Source organism: Tuber melanosporum, assembly GCF_000151645.1.
Source record: "Tuber melanosporum whole genome shotgun sequence assembly, scaffold_8, strain Mel28".
Classification (NCBI taxonomy): domain Eukaryota; kingdom Fungi; phylum Ascomycota; class Pezizomycetes; order Pezizales; family Tuberaceae; genus Tuber; species Tuber melanosporum.
Genome location: NW_003299128.1, coordinates 496,385 through 512,317, shown reverse-complemented (window position 1 = coordinate 512,317; position 15,933 = coordinate 496,385). Strand labels below are relative to the sequence as shown.

At 48.3% G+C, this 15,933-nt stretch overlaps 4 protein-coding genes; 2 read left to right on the top strand and 2 right to left on the bottom strand.

Annotated features, from left to right (window-relative positions):
* Positions 1-1,627: 1,627 nt before the first annotated feature.
* On the bottom strand, positions 1,628-3,302 carry GSTUM_00011111001 (uncharacterized protein; the record flags this gene model as incomplete). XM_002841725.2 has 2 exons in its annotated part: positions 1,628-2,028; positions 2,083-3,302. The coding sequence occupies one exon, from the start codon at positions 3,300-3,302 to the stop codon at positions 2,409-2,411; it is 894 nt and encodes a 297-aa protein (XP_002841771.1). The 3' UTR covers positions 1,628-2,028; positions 2,083-2,408.
* An 897-nt stretch (positions 3,303-4,199) lies between these two features.
* On the bottom strand, positions 4,200-6,991 carry GSTUM_00011110001 (uncharacterized protein). XM_002841724.2 has 4 exons: positions 6,641-6,991; positions 6,215-6,594; positions 5,948-6,138; positions 4,200-5,890 (listed from the first exon to the last, which is right to left on the bottom strand). Exons 1-4 carry the CDS (start codon positions 6,693-6,695, stop codon positions 4,660-4,662), a joined length of 1,857 nt encoding a protein of 618 aa, XP_002841770.1. The 5' UTR covers positions 6,696-6,991; the 3' UTR covers positions 4,200-4,659.
* A 318-nt stretch (positions 6,992-7,309) lies between these two features.
* Positions 7,310-7,897, top strand: GSTUM_00011109001 (uncharacterized protein). XM_002841723.2 has 2 exons: positions 7,310-7,543; positions 7,611-7,897. Exons 1-2 carry the CDS (start codon positions 7,485-7,487, stop codon positions 7,870-7,872), a joined length of 321 nt encoding a protein of 106 aa, XP_002841769.1. The 5' UTR covers positions 7,310-7,484; the 3' UTR covers positions 7,873-7,897.
* Positions 7,898-14,053: 6,156 nt separating this feature from the next.
* Positions 14,054-15,139, top strand: GSTUM_00011108001 (uncharacterized protein; the record flags this gene model as incomplete). The annotated part of the gene is made up of 3 exons (XM_002841722.1): positions 14,054-14,188; positions 14,255-14,424; positions 14,482-15,139. 3 exons carry the CDS (start codon positions 14,054-14,056, stop codon positions 15,137-15,139), a joined length of 963 nt encoding a protein of 320 aa, XP_002841768.1.
* Between the last annotated feature and the right edge of the window lie 794 nt (positions 15,140-15,933).

Sequence of the window (15,933 nt, the reverse complement as noted above, 5' to 3'; positions counted from 1 at the left end):
GATAGACAACTCGGCACGAAGGATATCATCATCCTACTTTTTTTCGCTTTATCGGATCTGTCGGTCTACCGCTTTTCCTCGTTCGCTAGCCTCTTCCGGCACCATACTAATGAGGGGTTGGGCATACCGCCCTTTCTATTATACTCTACTTTACTCGTCTTCTATCTAGATGGTAGTTTGACTTCGATCTTTTAGTTTTCAGTTCTCTCCGACTTCGCTTTATGTCTGGCTTTTGCAATATTTTATTTCTCATTTTCGATTCTTTTGGGTGGGGGTGACTGCAGCTCGACCTGCTGCATTAGACATATTTGATTTCACTCCCCGGTGCCTCCATTGATCGGGGGTAAGTGAGTGCTATGGCTGCGGATTGAATTATATATATTTTGGAAAAGCCGAGGGCCGGTCGCTATGATATCAATGGATTCTGTTTGCAATTGCATAGAAGAAGTGACACCAGGTCAGAAAATGCCCTCCGGAACCTTCATATGCTATACCCCTGTATTGTACCCGTATACAGTGCTACACATCAATACACCTTTCCTCCTCGACAATGCCACAAGTAAAAGATATTTGAGAAGTGCTTTGTTCGTGACCAAAAGTGCTGTGCGCGCATTACTCCACCAACCACCCGTCCCACCTCCGAATGAATACTGGCGGAAAAGTCCCAGGATAATTGCTACAGTGATGATCCCTTCGTCCACGCTTAACGCCTTTTCAGTCCTCTAGTATATCCCGAGATCATAACACTTTTGGCACGAGTACAGCAGGAACGATATGATTAAGGAGCTAACCTAGTCCATCAAAACGCGCTAAAAACCTGCGAGAGTCGCAGACAGATTAAGGGATAGGACAAGTTACCGTACGTGTACTGTACAGTACACCATGTTATAAAATAAGTCATCACCCAAACCAATGGTAAAAGCAAAAGCAACCCCTTGCCCAGTCAGTAAATTTACACCCCCTCCGCCAGAAGGAAAGGAAAGAGAGAAGCAATCAATTGCTCCTCTCCGGGTGCTGACTGCCACAAGCTAACTAGCCGGCCAGCCAGGTACGATTACGATATTGTCATCCGTGATCACCCATCATTCATTCGTATCCGACTCACCCCTTCATCTGTCATATATCCCACAGTCCACCCTTTCCAGACCACAGCAGTCCCTTTCAACTCGCTACGATACCAATTCCGTCGCAGCAATATATAGCTTAGACTACGATAAGATACGGTAGTCTCATATGTCCCCCAAAGTTTTGTCAAATATCCCCCAAATGCGACCGCACCCTCAGACGCCAAAGTGAATCGATCACGTAACTTTTTGTTTCTGAGCAAGCGATAAAAATTAGTCGATATTATGAAACAAATAGAGAGAGCATTTTTACTGTTGGCGTAGTCTACGGTAATGGCTCATCGGGTGCAACACCCAAGTATGCAATTAACTGCCATCAACGTGAATGAATACAACTGTTCTCCTGTTCCAAATTACTTGCTCGTAATTTGAGGTGCGACATACTGTATAATTGACATTGTAATTAAAAAGTACCATAACTTGCCAGATTCTTATACACGTTTTCTCATCCTCCTATCCCATTCTATTTTACTCACCTTCTCTTATTTTTCAGCATATATCTGTTTTACATTTTCAAATAATTTTTTTAATTGTTTAAAAAAGAAAACTTATATTAATTTTGGAATCTGAGGGTGCCGTGGCATTTGAGGGACATTTGACAAACTCGAGGGGCATATGAGACCTTTACCGTACTCGTGCAGCATATGCCCCTTCCTCATGACTTGTCACTCTTATTCTCTTCCTCTCCGGGTTTTCTCACACGCGATGCCGTTTGATCTCACAAGTTTACCCACGGACGGGCTGACAGACAGAACTGTCCCTTATCAAAGTTTGCGGTGTGAATGTCTTCATTTTGCTCGCTAGGCTCGATGGCGAGGAGGAAGGATAGAGCACTACTATAGTATAGCTGCCTATTTCAATCAGGGGGGGATCTGTCTCTCCAACATTCGGTTATCGCAGGTTACTGGTTCCACTGTTAGCGAAGTAACTTGGCCCTTGGACCCGATAACTACCGTACTGATGCGAAAGTTCAGATCTCGTCATCCACGCCCCTCCCTCGAGCCCGGTCACCAACCCCCCAACCAGCATCCACAAGTGAGAGCATGTGAACACCATGTAGACGGGACCCCACCCGTTTCACGGAGAAGTTACCCCGGCAGACGACTTGAACCCGTATGACAAATCGAATGAGTGAAAAAGACGACGGGAGTTTGATACGGTATTGGCTTGCTTGCTTGAACTTATTTTAGTTTGACATGATGGGGAAGTGTGACATTAAGCAACGGACTAAGGGAATACAGAGAGTGATTTTGCCCACGAAAAAGAGAGAAAAGAATTGAGCAATCAAACAGGTTGTTTTCCTTTGCCTTTTCCTTCGACTGGTCCCTCCTCTTCGTCTTCCTCGGCAATATCACTCATTTCCTCGTCGCTGCTGAGGAATTCGTCGTCTTCATCCCAGCCCGAGAACCTCATCTCCTTGGCTTCCTTCACAGGAGCAGCGGCACTACTCCCTTCACCGGTAGCACTATCATCGCCGCCATCCACCTCCACATCACTTCCACTCCCGGAGCTTCCCCCTTCCCCCTCCCCTCCCCCCTCCGCATCCAATCCCCCCATTTCCAACTCCTTCATAACTCTCTCCACCGCCTCCCTAGTCCGAACCCTCTCCTCCTCTGTACTCTCCAACCACTCCAAATCATCGAACCTCGCCGCATTCGCGCGACCGTTCCTCCCGCCCCTCTCAGCCTCCTCGACGATTTTCCTCCACCTCTCCTTCCTAGCCTCCCGCTCCTTCTTCTCCATCTCGGGTCTGATTTCCAAATACGCCGCTAGTGCCTTTGCCTCTTTAACAGTACGCATCCTACGTCCGTCGAGATTCCTACAAGAGTCGTTGTTTTCCTGTTGGCCACGCTTTTTCCGACTTGACATGCGGCCGCCAGCGGCACGAAGTTGAGAGCCGAAACCTCCCTTGCCACCACATAGGGGGGGGTGTAGGCGGAGGGTTAGAAATGATGACGCTGTTAAGGTGGAGAGAGTGGCCGAGGGGGGGTGGTAGTGGGATGAAGTAGGGGTTAGGAGGAGGCGGGAGTGTAGAAGAGTTGGGGGGAGGAGAAGACGGAGGCGGGGGAGGACAGAGGAGATTGGGGCAGAGGCAGGGAGGGTGAGGTTGTATGTTGGGAGGCCAGGGAAAGTGGTTATTATAGTGTTAATGAGCGGCATTTCGGGTTCGGAATCCATCTTATAGGTTTTTTCAGTGGTTTGTTGCTTTTTTTGAGGTTTTCTTCGCAGGTGCAGTAGCCGTTGAAAAGTGTATTGCGACGTTGGCTGTGGTTGTACTAGGACGAGGTGTTGTGCGATGGATAGCGCAGAAGCGAAAAAGGTGGAAGGAGGCACTCGATGTTGTTGACGTCCCTTGTCAGCTCAGCCTCAATAGCATTGTTGGTATCATAGCGAATATCTTGGCGTCACAACAAACCAACCCCGTCATAAATCCTCACTCGGTTGAGTTACTTGAGTACCCGCTGCCCGCAAACACCCGATGCTTCGGGCACCCAGCCCCCCTCTTCCGTCAAAACAATGAAATCCCCAATCCTCCTCAACCAAAAATCTCAATCCCTCAGATTAACCCTCCGAGTACTGCCCTCTTCCCCACCTCCTCGTGTAATAGCTATTTCTTCATCGCATATCAAACTGGCAGTATCAGCCCCACCGCAAGATGGTGCCGCGAACAAAGCTGTGGTGAGGTTTATTTGCGAAGTTTGTTTGCATTGTTCCCGACACGATTCTGAAGGGTTACTGATACCGAGAGAGAGTAGCTATTAGGCTATCCCAAGACCGATGGGCGAATAGTTATAGGAGAGAAGACACGGGAGAAGGTTTTGGAGATTAAAGCCATGGGCATGGATGGGAGTTTGGTAGATCGTGTACGGGAGAAGCTGATGGACTCCATCAAGGGCTAGGTGGTCCATTTTGCGGAGGCCATCACGACAGCTTAGGCACTAGAGTTTAGGAAGTACATATTTGTGCAGAAAATAACCGTCCCTCAACTCCAAGCACACCCTGGCTTTTATTGCAGATAAAACTACTACTTCATGAATAAAGAACCTCAGATATCTACCGGTAGGATACAGACAACCCCCCCCCCATCATAGCCACACAAATACCTATATGGAGACAATCTTGCCAATCCAGATCATTCGCAAAACCCGTGTAAAATAAGATCATTGTTACTCCCAACGCAACCACCATCCCCAATCATAAACTAAAAACCTAACAATCATTAAAACCCAATCCACAAAGCATTTGCCGTTAAGAGGTTACTCTGGCCAAATGAACTTTATCGTGAAGCTAGAAAGGTGAGGAAGGGGGAAAAAAAGCCTCAGAAAAAAGGTTTTACAGCAGAGAAAGAAAACTAAGACAGGGAAACTCATGTCGTGCAATTCGTCAATGATATAGGAAGCGATAACGAGGAAAGGACTCAACACCCCATGCAGCAAGGGAAACGTAAAAAAACACCAGGTCGCAGAGACAACGCAAACACCCAAATTTTCCGATCCGGAAATCTGGGAATGAGCAACTCATACAAATGCTGACTTTACAACGCCTTTCCCGGCGTACCTCCGCTGACGACTCGGCCGCTAACCTTTCTAACACCGCCGGCAGCGACTGTTCCTCGCCTCGGCGAACTTCTAATCTTGGCCCCAATACCACTCCCGCTTCGTTCTCGCCCCGCGGTCTTGTCCGCGCTGGGTGGTGTAACAGTGTGACTCACTGTTGTTGTGGTGGTGGTTGTATATGAGACGCTTCTCTTCCCAGCTGGACTTCGAGATGTGGTCCGGCGGTGCAAACGTAGAAGGTACTCTTCCTCGCTCATTGCTCCTTCAACAACTCCTTCAGGCACTTCGGTACCGGTTGCTGCCGCCTCGATCATCTTGACTGATGACTTTTTTCGTCGAATCGGGGATGCGTTGACATCAACGTTTTCGTCATCCTGATGGATTTCAATCAACTCCTTCTCCTGCTGAGAGCTAACTGTTCTGCGACTACCAGTATTCGGAGGATATCTCGAGCTTGCCTTTCGAGGCTGACCAGGCGTAGGAGCAGGCAGGGCACCAGACGTTGTTTCATTACCATCCATCTCTCCGAGAATGCTACGTCTTGTGTGTTGCGAAGGCGTTCCCGATACCACTCTTTTACCCTTGGTTGGTGTCCTAAGCGAGATAGATTGTGACACTGCCTTCTCCAATGCGGCAGCCATGATAGTATCCTCGAACCACCATTGTCTAAACTCATCCTGGTTGAGATGCAGCCAATGTTGTTGGGGTCCCACAACCATTCCCGGTCTCATGAAACGCATGAAGGCAATAACCTCGTTGGCGGTGAATCCATATCGGTACACTAAGTATGCACCAATCAAACATCCTGTTCTCCCAAGTCCAGCCTTGCAGTGAACCGCAATATTCTTTCCCTGGGCGATAGTTTGATGAGCGAGGTTGATGAATTTCCGAACGAGATTGAGAGGTGGGCAAGTTCCATCATCGAATACCATGTCAATATGCGTTATCCCAAGTGCGGTGAAATACTCGGCGGGGTAGAGGTGGGAATTCAATCGGACTACTAGGCCAATATCGCGGGTGTGAAAGTGTTCCAAGACGTTTCGGAATGGAACCGGGAGGCCAGAGGCGAGGATTTCCTCTTGATTTGTCGGGAGGTGAGGCTGTGGGCGATTCGGTGGGGGGAGTGTGAATTGTGGTGAGGCAAACGCAAGAAAATTAGGGGAGATCCAATTAAAATCTCCCATGTCCACCCGCTCAAACTTTTCATACCTGTTCTCATGTTATTAGCTCATGATCCCCCTTCTCCAAATAGTATGATAAGCATACTCATCCAACCCGAACTCTCTCAAATTTACAATGCCCTTCTCCTTAGCTTTCCAAACACCGTACACTACGTCCTGCACGTTCAACACGAAGTCGGCTTGTGAGTAGCCAGCATCACGGAAGGGCATAAGTGGAGGATCACACTGAGCCAACGGGGACAATGCTAGGTGAGGTGGCCACGACTGCACCAGCACCTATAGAAAATAATCAATACCAACAAACAGGGGGGGGGGGTGCAGAGTAGGGAGATGCAAAAAAGGTAAAGCCTACCATGTAGCAAGCCAGTAAACAACCGGCATTTGCTCTACTTCTTCCATCAGGCCTACTCCAGAATACGACAATTCTCCCCTCATTCACCGGGTCACCAAGGATGTCATGAAGTGTCACAGCAAATCTGTACAAGTGCCCGATGTGAAGCGGACCGAAGTCATGGTGGAAAGCGTTATACAGCAATGAATCGTCAACGGTGAAGTAAACAACCTTCTTGGAGGAGGCACTAATGCCAAGATTCTTGTTCCTCTTGGAAGGCGACCTGGCAGAGGCGTGCGCATTCACCTGGGAAGTGATCTTATAAGGATCCGGGATGGCTGGGGGTGGAAATGGCGTACCGCCAGTGGGTGGAGAGGTGTAGGATGCAAGATAGAGGCGATCTGGAGAAGTTAGATAGGGCTCTCCGGACGAAACGGTTCTCCTCACCTCCAATGTACTCTATAACATTTCCGTAGACAGTCTGGCTGCTGTTGGGGGTCATTGTGCTGATTCCTTTCTTGCGGTGTCAAACGTCAAACGCTACAACGCAGGACCCTAATAGTAGCCGGTCTAGCAGCTGGGCAATACTGCTGTTGTTTTTCTTTGTCGAAACTCGAACCCTCCTAATCAAAACTACAAACCCTTACAGAGAGCGGACGAAGCTATAGCGGAGGAATATGGATAGAGTACAAGGATACGCTTCAGCTTCTTTGGACGAAAGGTAGCAAGCAGAGGCAGTGGCTGCGTTCTTGACGGGAAGGGCGAAGGGTGAAGGTATTTTCGCGGGAAAGGAAGGGGGAAGCAAAGAGGATAGGAAAAATTGGAATAAAGGGTGGCAACGTTGGAGTTTTAGAGGGGAAGGGGGGGGGGTGGAGAGGGTATGAAGAAGGAAACTCACAAGTGCTGGGGGAACCTCCAAGCCATTATAGCAGTGGTGAGCAAGCGTTGTGTTTGTTTTGTTACGGGATCTTGGCGGCTTAATCGGGTAATTTTCAGTATGTCACATAAGGAATTTTGTCAACAAGAAAATGTTGTCATAGCAACCTGCAATTATGTGGGGGCGTATCTGTCGCAGCGATCTGGTTTTCGAGTGGCTGACCCTGGCGACGAACGTCTACAAGTAGCTGCGCTTCCGCTGGGAGATCTTGTTCTGACCAACAAGACGAGCGAAAAGAACCTCCCTCATCTCGTTGTCCCACACAACTGACTACATCGCAGTAGCCCAATTTTGATCCATTCCAAGCACTCAGATATACACAAACATACTGAAACGCCAAAACAAACTGCGGCAATGGCCACCGCGACCATCACTGCTCCTCCTCCCGTAGACCCCGAGTATCCCCATTCGCTGTCAGTTCAAATTCCCTCCGCCAATCCCTCCTATCTACCCCACTAACATGCCACTGCGTTATTGTAGCACCATATCTCTCCCCCTCCCTTCTCATCATCTTGCTGATACAATTCAACGGGCTCTCAGCGTGGACCGGGAGATATCTTCATTCGTCCAAAGAACTTACACCTCCACACCGGATTCTCCAATCCTGCAAATCCACTACAAAGCGACGACCGCACGAATGCTCCGAGTAGCCACGAATGGCATGTTTGAAAGCCTGGGAACCGTACTTAGGGTGTGCGAAGAGTTAGACGTGGACACTCTAGAGAAGGAATTGGGAGAATAGACAATAACAAGTTTTTCTATTCTGGCATTTCATCTGCAAGCACACAAAGCACAAAACTGTACCTGCATTTAGGATGCGTACCGGTAGTTGAAGACAAGACAAGACGTCAAACGCTGCCTCGCCCTGCCCTACCCGCGGTGAAACATCCCCAAAAAGTAAACATCATGATACAATTCGTAAAAACTGCTGTTTTGAAAATGCAGCGTCTAGCAATGTCCAATTTGGTGTGGGACGGCGAGACAGTGGTAATTTCGACTTTGCTTTTCTTCGCCCCCCCCTGTTTGTGCATTTTATCGGGGATGTGTGATGTCCGTCAAAAGGCCTTTATCGCTACTACTCGAGTACTCGAATATAGCCTACCGCAAGTCTGATAGCATGGATACCAGGACCGGAGTAGCACTCGGCGCGCTGCTCAACCTTTTCCCCAACCATTCCAACACAACAACAAACAACCAAAAATAGGCCTCCTGATAATGCGGATACAGCTCAGAGAGATGCCTACGCAGGTACTGTGCAGTGCTGTGCAGAGGGCGCTCACTGTGGGCCTTTGCAGGGGTCTACCTGTTTCCCAAAATACGGTACAGTACTAATAGTACCGGTACTGGTAACAACCGCAGGGGTTGATCGCTTAGCTTAGCGGCAGGGTGATTCGAGTGATCATGCATGCTAGTATTGCGACTTTATAAACTCTTGGGGAGTGAGAGAAAAGTTGGAGAAAACTGCCTTTCATGCCTTGGACATTTCTCACGCTGTTGTGATGGCGGTACTGTATGTCTGTGTTAAGCAGCGGCCACTGTGATTATTTTTGGTTTCGGGATCTGCCGTTGGTTTCTGAGGGCTAGAGCTGCCCCCCCTTCGGAACAAAGCGTTGCCTTTCCCCATTGTATTGTAAGTCCTGCCAGTGACCACGTATGATAATTGCACATTTGTTAAGACATTGCAAGAAAAAAAAAAACAGCAACCCTCATTTCCCCAGAGATCGAGCGGCAATAGCCTCTGGGTGTTGATATGTTATGGACTCGTGATTCGTGTGTCCGGTCTATCATACCCCACCGCGGAAAGGGTTCGCAATCGCAAGAGGTAGACTAGGTTAAAATCAGGCATGGGCACGCAGTATGATATCAAGTCTTGGCTTATTTAGGGGCGACACTTGAACTCACTTTGGATGGAGGGTCTTGCCCGGCCATTCGAGGGAAAGCTTGGGGGCAATGAAGATCAATGGGGATAACAGAATAGGACAATTCTTCTGAGATTATCTAATCGTCGAGTGATAATCAATGATTCGAATATTCGCTTCAGCTTGTTGGAAATCATATCATAGCTGTACTCGTACTCTTACCATAGTCTCAAGTGAGGCTCTGTCACTACTTACATCACCTTGTTCATGAGCTTATCTCCTCGGATGCCATATTCTCCTCTCCTTCTACTCTCTTCTTTCTCTAGCTGGAATCATCGTCTTCTACAATACGATTTCATCTCCTCTTTGTCTCTTCTAACACAGCTCTTGGGATGAAATCCTGATTCTACCCTCCAACTGTCAAGAAACCCCTTCCCTAGCGTTTGCGTTCTCCATTGCTACAGCTTTCACTAAGTCCTCATTCTCCAATCCTCATCATAGCTCTCCTCGCTAGCTTTACCCTCCAAGGTATCGTCACTCATCATTATTTCCCTCCGCCTCCTATACTCCGCCCGAGTCTCCTCCTTGAATCCTAACTCCCGCAAAAACCCTTCCGCTTGTTTTCACTGTCCAAAATCTTTTATAGGAAATCTGTTTCTTCTCGGACGGTATTTGTAGCCCCTCCGTACCTGTAAAAACCCACCCATCCCTACGCACTTCTCCAGAAACATCCTTAATGATTCTCTAAGTGAGAACTGATCGCTCCTCCCAGATTGGGGAAGTAGGGCTGGTGAATTCGTACGCTTTCACAGCTTCCCAGCACATAATGAGGGACAAGGAGAGTGCGTTGTCAACCCAGATTTAAGAAGGAATGAATCGAGAACCCAAACCTGGGCCATGTTTGTTTAGGACAATGCGTTGAACCGGGAGGGCCGGTTCGCAAGGTTGTTCGACGTGTGGGCGTTTGCCAACTTCGACCGAGCAGCACGACGCTCCAAGGATTGAGGAGAGCATGACGGAATGGCCTCCAAGGGTTTTTTTTAGTGTTTTGCCGATTCCGGGAGTAGCTCCCCCAGAAGAATTCTGAGATGAGCTGATACCTTCTGACGATATCTTTCCGAGGTGGACTTTAGCGACATCGCGGCAGATCTTAGGGCTTTTGGAAGTAGTCATCCCCTTCGCGGAGGCCGGGGTGGTGTATCAGTTTACTCGGTCAAGCGGAATATACTCATGGATGGGGTTCGTATAATTTACGGAATTTTGGTATGATACTACGGTACTGAAGGTTTGAGGCTTGGAGGAGATTGTCACTGAAGCGCCTACTATCATAAATGGATCGATAATTTGTTAGCCGGGGCTTCCCCAGCTATGCACGGTGTGGACCCGGGCCCTAAATGGTACTTAGGCGCCGACCCCCCGGATAGCTAATTTTCCGACGGGGCGCGTGTGATATGTTTGGCCTTGTTAAGTTGCCGGCAGCGGAAAAATGAAGTACCGGTATCATACGTTATCCCAAAATCAGTCACAAATCAAGTGCTTACATGATAGACTACATGTTTTCAGGGTCGATACTGTAACCGACCTGGAACTCTGTTTAACCAAATTCCGTCAAAACTTAGGAGCAGTAAGTTACATGGAGCATAAAGAAAATTGAAACTCACTTTAGAAATGGTTATGGAAAAAAATATCTTGAGGTTGACTTTTTGTTGATGAAACAGGGCTTATGCAATGTTACATTTTTTCAACCTCGGCACATTTTTTTCCAAATAATCAGGACATACCTGTAGTTGGCCAACACCATAGAGTAACCCAATGCAGCCTCCCGTGCCTACTCGATATTGGGGAATCTACAACCGTGTCTCGTGCACGAGTATCACCATCTAGCAACCACAACAAAGCGTCATGCGTCATGCGTCACGTGTTTAATTAAAGGCGACACCGAGAATTATGATACTTGGTCCCTAACGGAGGGGTTGTTGTTTAAACACCCTCTTATCCAAGCGGGGCACGGGAGGTGTGCGGACCTGGTGGGTGGATATACGGGTAGCACACACATCTATCATTACCGGCACTGTTACTATCATATCTACAAGTACTGTACTAGTACAGTACAGTACGGGACCTCACCGGTTCAAGCTTCTCTTCCGCTATTTTCCTGACCCCGCTTTTCACCTTCCTGTTTGGGAAGGTGGTGGCGGTCGTCAACACCATGCTCTACCACCTCATGATCCTCTCTCCAGTGCTGAACTTTAAAAGCTTCATAAGCCTGGACACCAAACCTCATCGTGAGGCCAAAGGAAATTTTCACCCCTTTTAGTGTTGGACTTTGGGTCCCTCTGCCAGATTGTGGTTCCTGTCCTCCCCCTCCCTCCATAGTGGCCACCTTGGCTAAGCTGTGTGAGGTTGTGACTACTCTTCCGCCCCTCCGAGTTCTTTTACTCGGTCGGGTTTACTGCTTTACCAATGTCTGGGTTACTCAGCAACGTGTAGTTGGTATTGCACTGCCTCCTGTCACGCTCCCGTCCGACCAGCCATGAAACGATCACTCCACTGGGGGCCAGCAAGTGCAGGTCGGTTACCTTCATCACACGAAGTGAATGCATCATAGTTCTCCCCTATATTCCTAGCTGCTAGTGAAGGCTGGACTGGCTGAAAATTGGGGAATGTGGTTTATCAAGGTGGTTTCCTTTGTTGGGTTTCCTTTGTGTTTCCTTTCTCAAGAGAATACGGTGTGGGTTTTCTTGTTGGCTCCTGCTGGTCCTGTTTTGTGCTTTTTTTGTTTAGTGCAGAAGGAGCTTTCATGGGGGCGGATGTGTGGTTGGTCCCATACCAGAGGGACTTGGGCTGGCTTATTTTCTCCTAGGCCTGTGGAGGAGGTTTTTGACCAACATGTCTAAGGACTAAATCAGGGGTGTGGGGCGGTTATTGCAGAGGTGCCCTTGTATCTAGGATCCATGCTTTAGCCAAACTGTGCTCTTATAGTGGAGGTTTGCACCTTTAAGCAAATAGATTCTACGATTTAACAAAAAAAAAAAAACGGGACCTCACCGGTTGCTTCCCCGCTGAGAATTACGCCAAACAAAGTTATTCGACAACTCTTCCAGTCGCCGTCATTTCTTATTCGCTGTGAAAGCGTCTATAGTAATCTTGTGTGGAGGGGGCATTGAACCTTGGACAAGCAATGGCACAATACTAAATTAAGATTGCTGGAACGTGCAGTGGGATTGGAGAGTACAGCCCCCCCGTTCTCTAGACAATTCTGTGGGCTCAATCGTGCCTGTGCTTGCGCGTGAGGGGTCCCAACTTATCGGATCAGTTTATTTGTATCATAACATTCCCCCGACTAGGCGTCAAATCCATGCGCTAAACTTGATAATGGTGATATCGAAGCACGAATGCCTGCGTGCCTGCACCGACGGGAAAGCGAACAAGCCACCGCCATCCCCCCCCCCCACCAATCTCCCAGGGTACTGGTGCAATGGCGAGGTGTTCGGAATGTCCCTTTCCCCCAAGGTATGATACATTGTCAAGACCAGAGTTTTTGCACGGGGGAGATATCCAGATGGCGTAAGTTAGAGCTCAGCTCATGTCATTGGACTGGGGGCGGTCGGCTGTCAGCGTGGAGTTATGTGTCCCCCCCCGCTTTCTCGCCGGCGTCAGCCGGGTAGTTGTCCCCAACGTTAAAACGTGCCAGTTTTCACGGGGTTTCCGGAATCGTGTATGGCATTCTTATGCTCTCCGGGAGTGTCATGGTCATGACCGGAGAATTTCTAAACTGGATTTTTTTTTTTTTAGAAATTCGAGAATGAATATTATTATCATATGATACTTCTAGAAATGGGTACCAAACTCTCAAAAAAAAAACTTTTGGTGGAAGTATGAAGTGTCCCGACCCATAATATAATAATATTATTATCATAATATCATACCTGTTTTTTTTTTGTCATCCTAACGACCTGTTCTCCACAGCTCATTGCATTGCAACAGACCAATCCACGTGCTCGCAGTTCCATACCATACCATCTCCAGACAGAATCCCAAAACGAGTATATATCACACCTAGGACGTGCCAAATCATTTCACAAACCCGATGGAGATATAACGGACCCGAAACCCCCACAACCTTGAACCATCTCCCTCTCCGACCACAGTACCGGTATCATATTATCATACGATACCAAGACAATCGCCGTAAGCCTTATACGAGTGACAAAGCATGAACCATGACACTGCAAGTACAGTACTCTCCTACAATCTATATACCGCGGATAGCAACCGAGGCATTGCATTGCAAGTAACGACTACGGTACAATCCTCTCTGTCTGGGAAAATCCGATTTTATCGTACGGTGTTTGAATCGATCCAAAGTCCGGGGGTAAGGGTACTGTACCTGTAACGAATAGCCTGGTACAGTACTGTACTGTACATGTAAAAGAGGAGTGTAGTACCCATACTATCATGCGCACTCTTGGGTGCCAGGCATCCACAGCCGACCCTCCTGTTCGCTTTTCGGTCTCTTCAGCAACGAGAAGGATGTCCCTTGCCATTCCTTGTAATTCCTTGGTAGAAATCTTGGCATATCTCATGGGTAATCACTCGATCTACCTATCCGGGCAATCTCTTGGCTGTTCCACTTTCCTTTCCTCCGGGACAAAATCTTCATTACTTTCCGCCCATCATACCACTCGTGTTCCCCTTCAGCTTAATTAATAAAATACACTTATAGTTTCACTCTCACTTGCTCCCTCATCATTTCTATACTCTTATTTTCTTTGTTATATTAATCCGGCCTTGTTGCCATTCATGTCTTCTTCTCATTTTTTGTTACCTTGAGGATCGGCTTCACGCGCCCGGTACTATATCCGACCTTCCTCTAACCCTTTCACCATTCCCGAGTCCGTTACAAGAGCACGGAAACCTCATGAGCAAAGTTATAATATCTTGTCCCCCCCCCCGCTCGAAGATGTAGTCCCGGTAAAACGAGCCTGAATCGAAGCGATAGGTATTGGGGAAGCAGGGAGAAGTGCCACACATCTGAGAAACTGCGTCTAGCATAGCAACCGAATGGAGGATATCATCGAGGTTGACTGGGATTATGAAGGCGATGACTTCGATTACGCCAGTGGCACTACTTCTTTGAAGTCTAGTGCTCTGTCGTACGTCTATGAGAATGGGAGACGATACCATGGGTGGCGCCAAGTCTTTCACCTCCCCCCCGGTTTTGGCCAAGAGAAATGAAGAAATTAACTTGCTCTCGTGATGAAGGGTCGATATGCTATGCCGAACGATGAAGACGAGCAAAACCGGATGGACCTCCAGCATCACGTTTGCCTATTAGCCCTCGATGGCAACCTCCATGCGGCGCCGATCGAAGATCCGAGGAGAATTTTAGATCTCGGGACGGGAACAGGGATTTGGGCGATAGATGCCGCGGAGTATAATCCCCTTCCCCATATCTTCCCATAACGCGAAAAAAAGTTGACATATCGCAGTGCCTATCCACGGGCGCGTGTTATCGGCACAGACTTGTCACCAATTCAACCTTCACTCGTGCCACCGAACCTCCATTTCGAAGTCGATGATATCGAAGAAACATGGGAATTCGCCGATAATACGTTTTCCTATATTCACATCCGCCAACTTACCGGCTTCATAAAAGACTGGGCCCGCTTGTATGCGCAGGCACTTCGCTGCCTGAAGCCTGGAGGATACTTCGAAATACAGGACTTTGTTGACCCCTTTTGCTGCGATGATGGATCGCTGCCCAAAGACAACATTCTGAGAAAATGGCCAGAGTATTGGATTCAGGCGGCGAGAGCGGCCGGTTATCCGATGCCCGGAACGAGTCATGTGGAAGCTATGGAGGCATCAGGGTTCGAGGCTGTGGACAGCAAACGTGTAAAAATACCTTGTGGCCCCTGGCCGAAGGACAAGGCCGCAAAAGTGCTAGGAATATACTATCTCCAACATGGTATCGAGGGTGGAGAGAGCCTCTCAATGGGAATGTTCACGAGGTATTTGGGATGGACAAAGAAACAAGTGGATGACTTTTTGGACGAGGCGTTACGCGAATTGAAGAATCCGAAGTACCATACGTACGGATCATACCTCTGCGTCTGGGGGAGGAAACCGGTAGTTGGGGGTCGATAACCCTAACCCTGGTGCAGCATCGACGATACCTGACCGTGTAGGGTCGATAAGACGACGGCCTAAGCCTCCGAGGCGCAACGACGATGACGGTGAAGGCTCAAGTGATGATGAGGATGAAGATCCAAGTGATGGTGAAGATAATGAAGATGATGACGACGGTGATGACGAACGGGATCCCAGGGCTTCTAAGTCTCATTATCTAACTCTTCCTCCCCCGTAATCTCTTTCTTTCTTTCTTTCTTATTCGGGTAAGAGTTAAAAATGGGGGGGCAGGGGAGAATACCGTACATAGAGTATCACCAACAATTCATCAATTCATCGATCCATTCACTCATTTACACTCTTGCAAATTGCGAAAGGACTCCCGGGATTGCAAAGAAGTACGATTTGATAGGTGAACCCCATAACCCACGATAGCGATGCCGCGTCCGATCTTTGATATGGGAAGCACGATAAGACCAGCTTAAGTCCAATCTAGTCCTGGCCAAACCAAAGTGAACTTGAGGCTTATCATAGTATCTCGGGATGGATCATGTGGTCCCTCATACCGGGTACAAATGGGCTGCCGGTACCAGCCACAAGTGTCATTCGTGCTCGTGGAAGAAGCTACGATATGTGCGGTACCGCACTCCCGGACTATATGATAGGGGTTTGAGTGGGGAGAGGACTCACCGGAAGGTCGACTGCAAAAGCACTTGCCGTATCGGTTCGTGGCATTTCTTGCTTGTCCTGTGGTGTTGTGACTATCCGTGGGCGGTATATTTTTTTGTCGGTGTGTCGGTTTCGGATCGAGG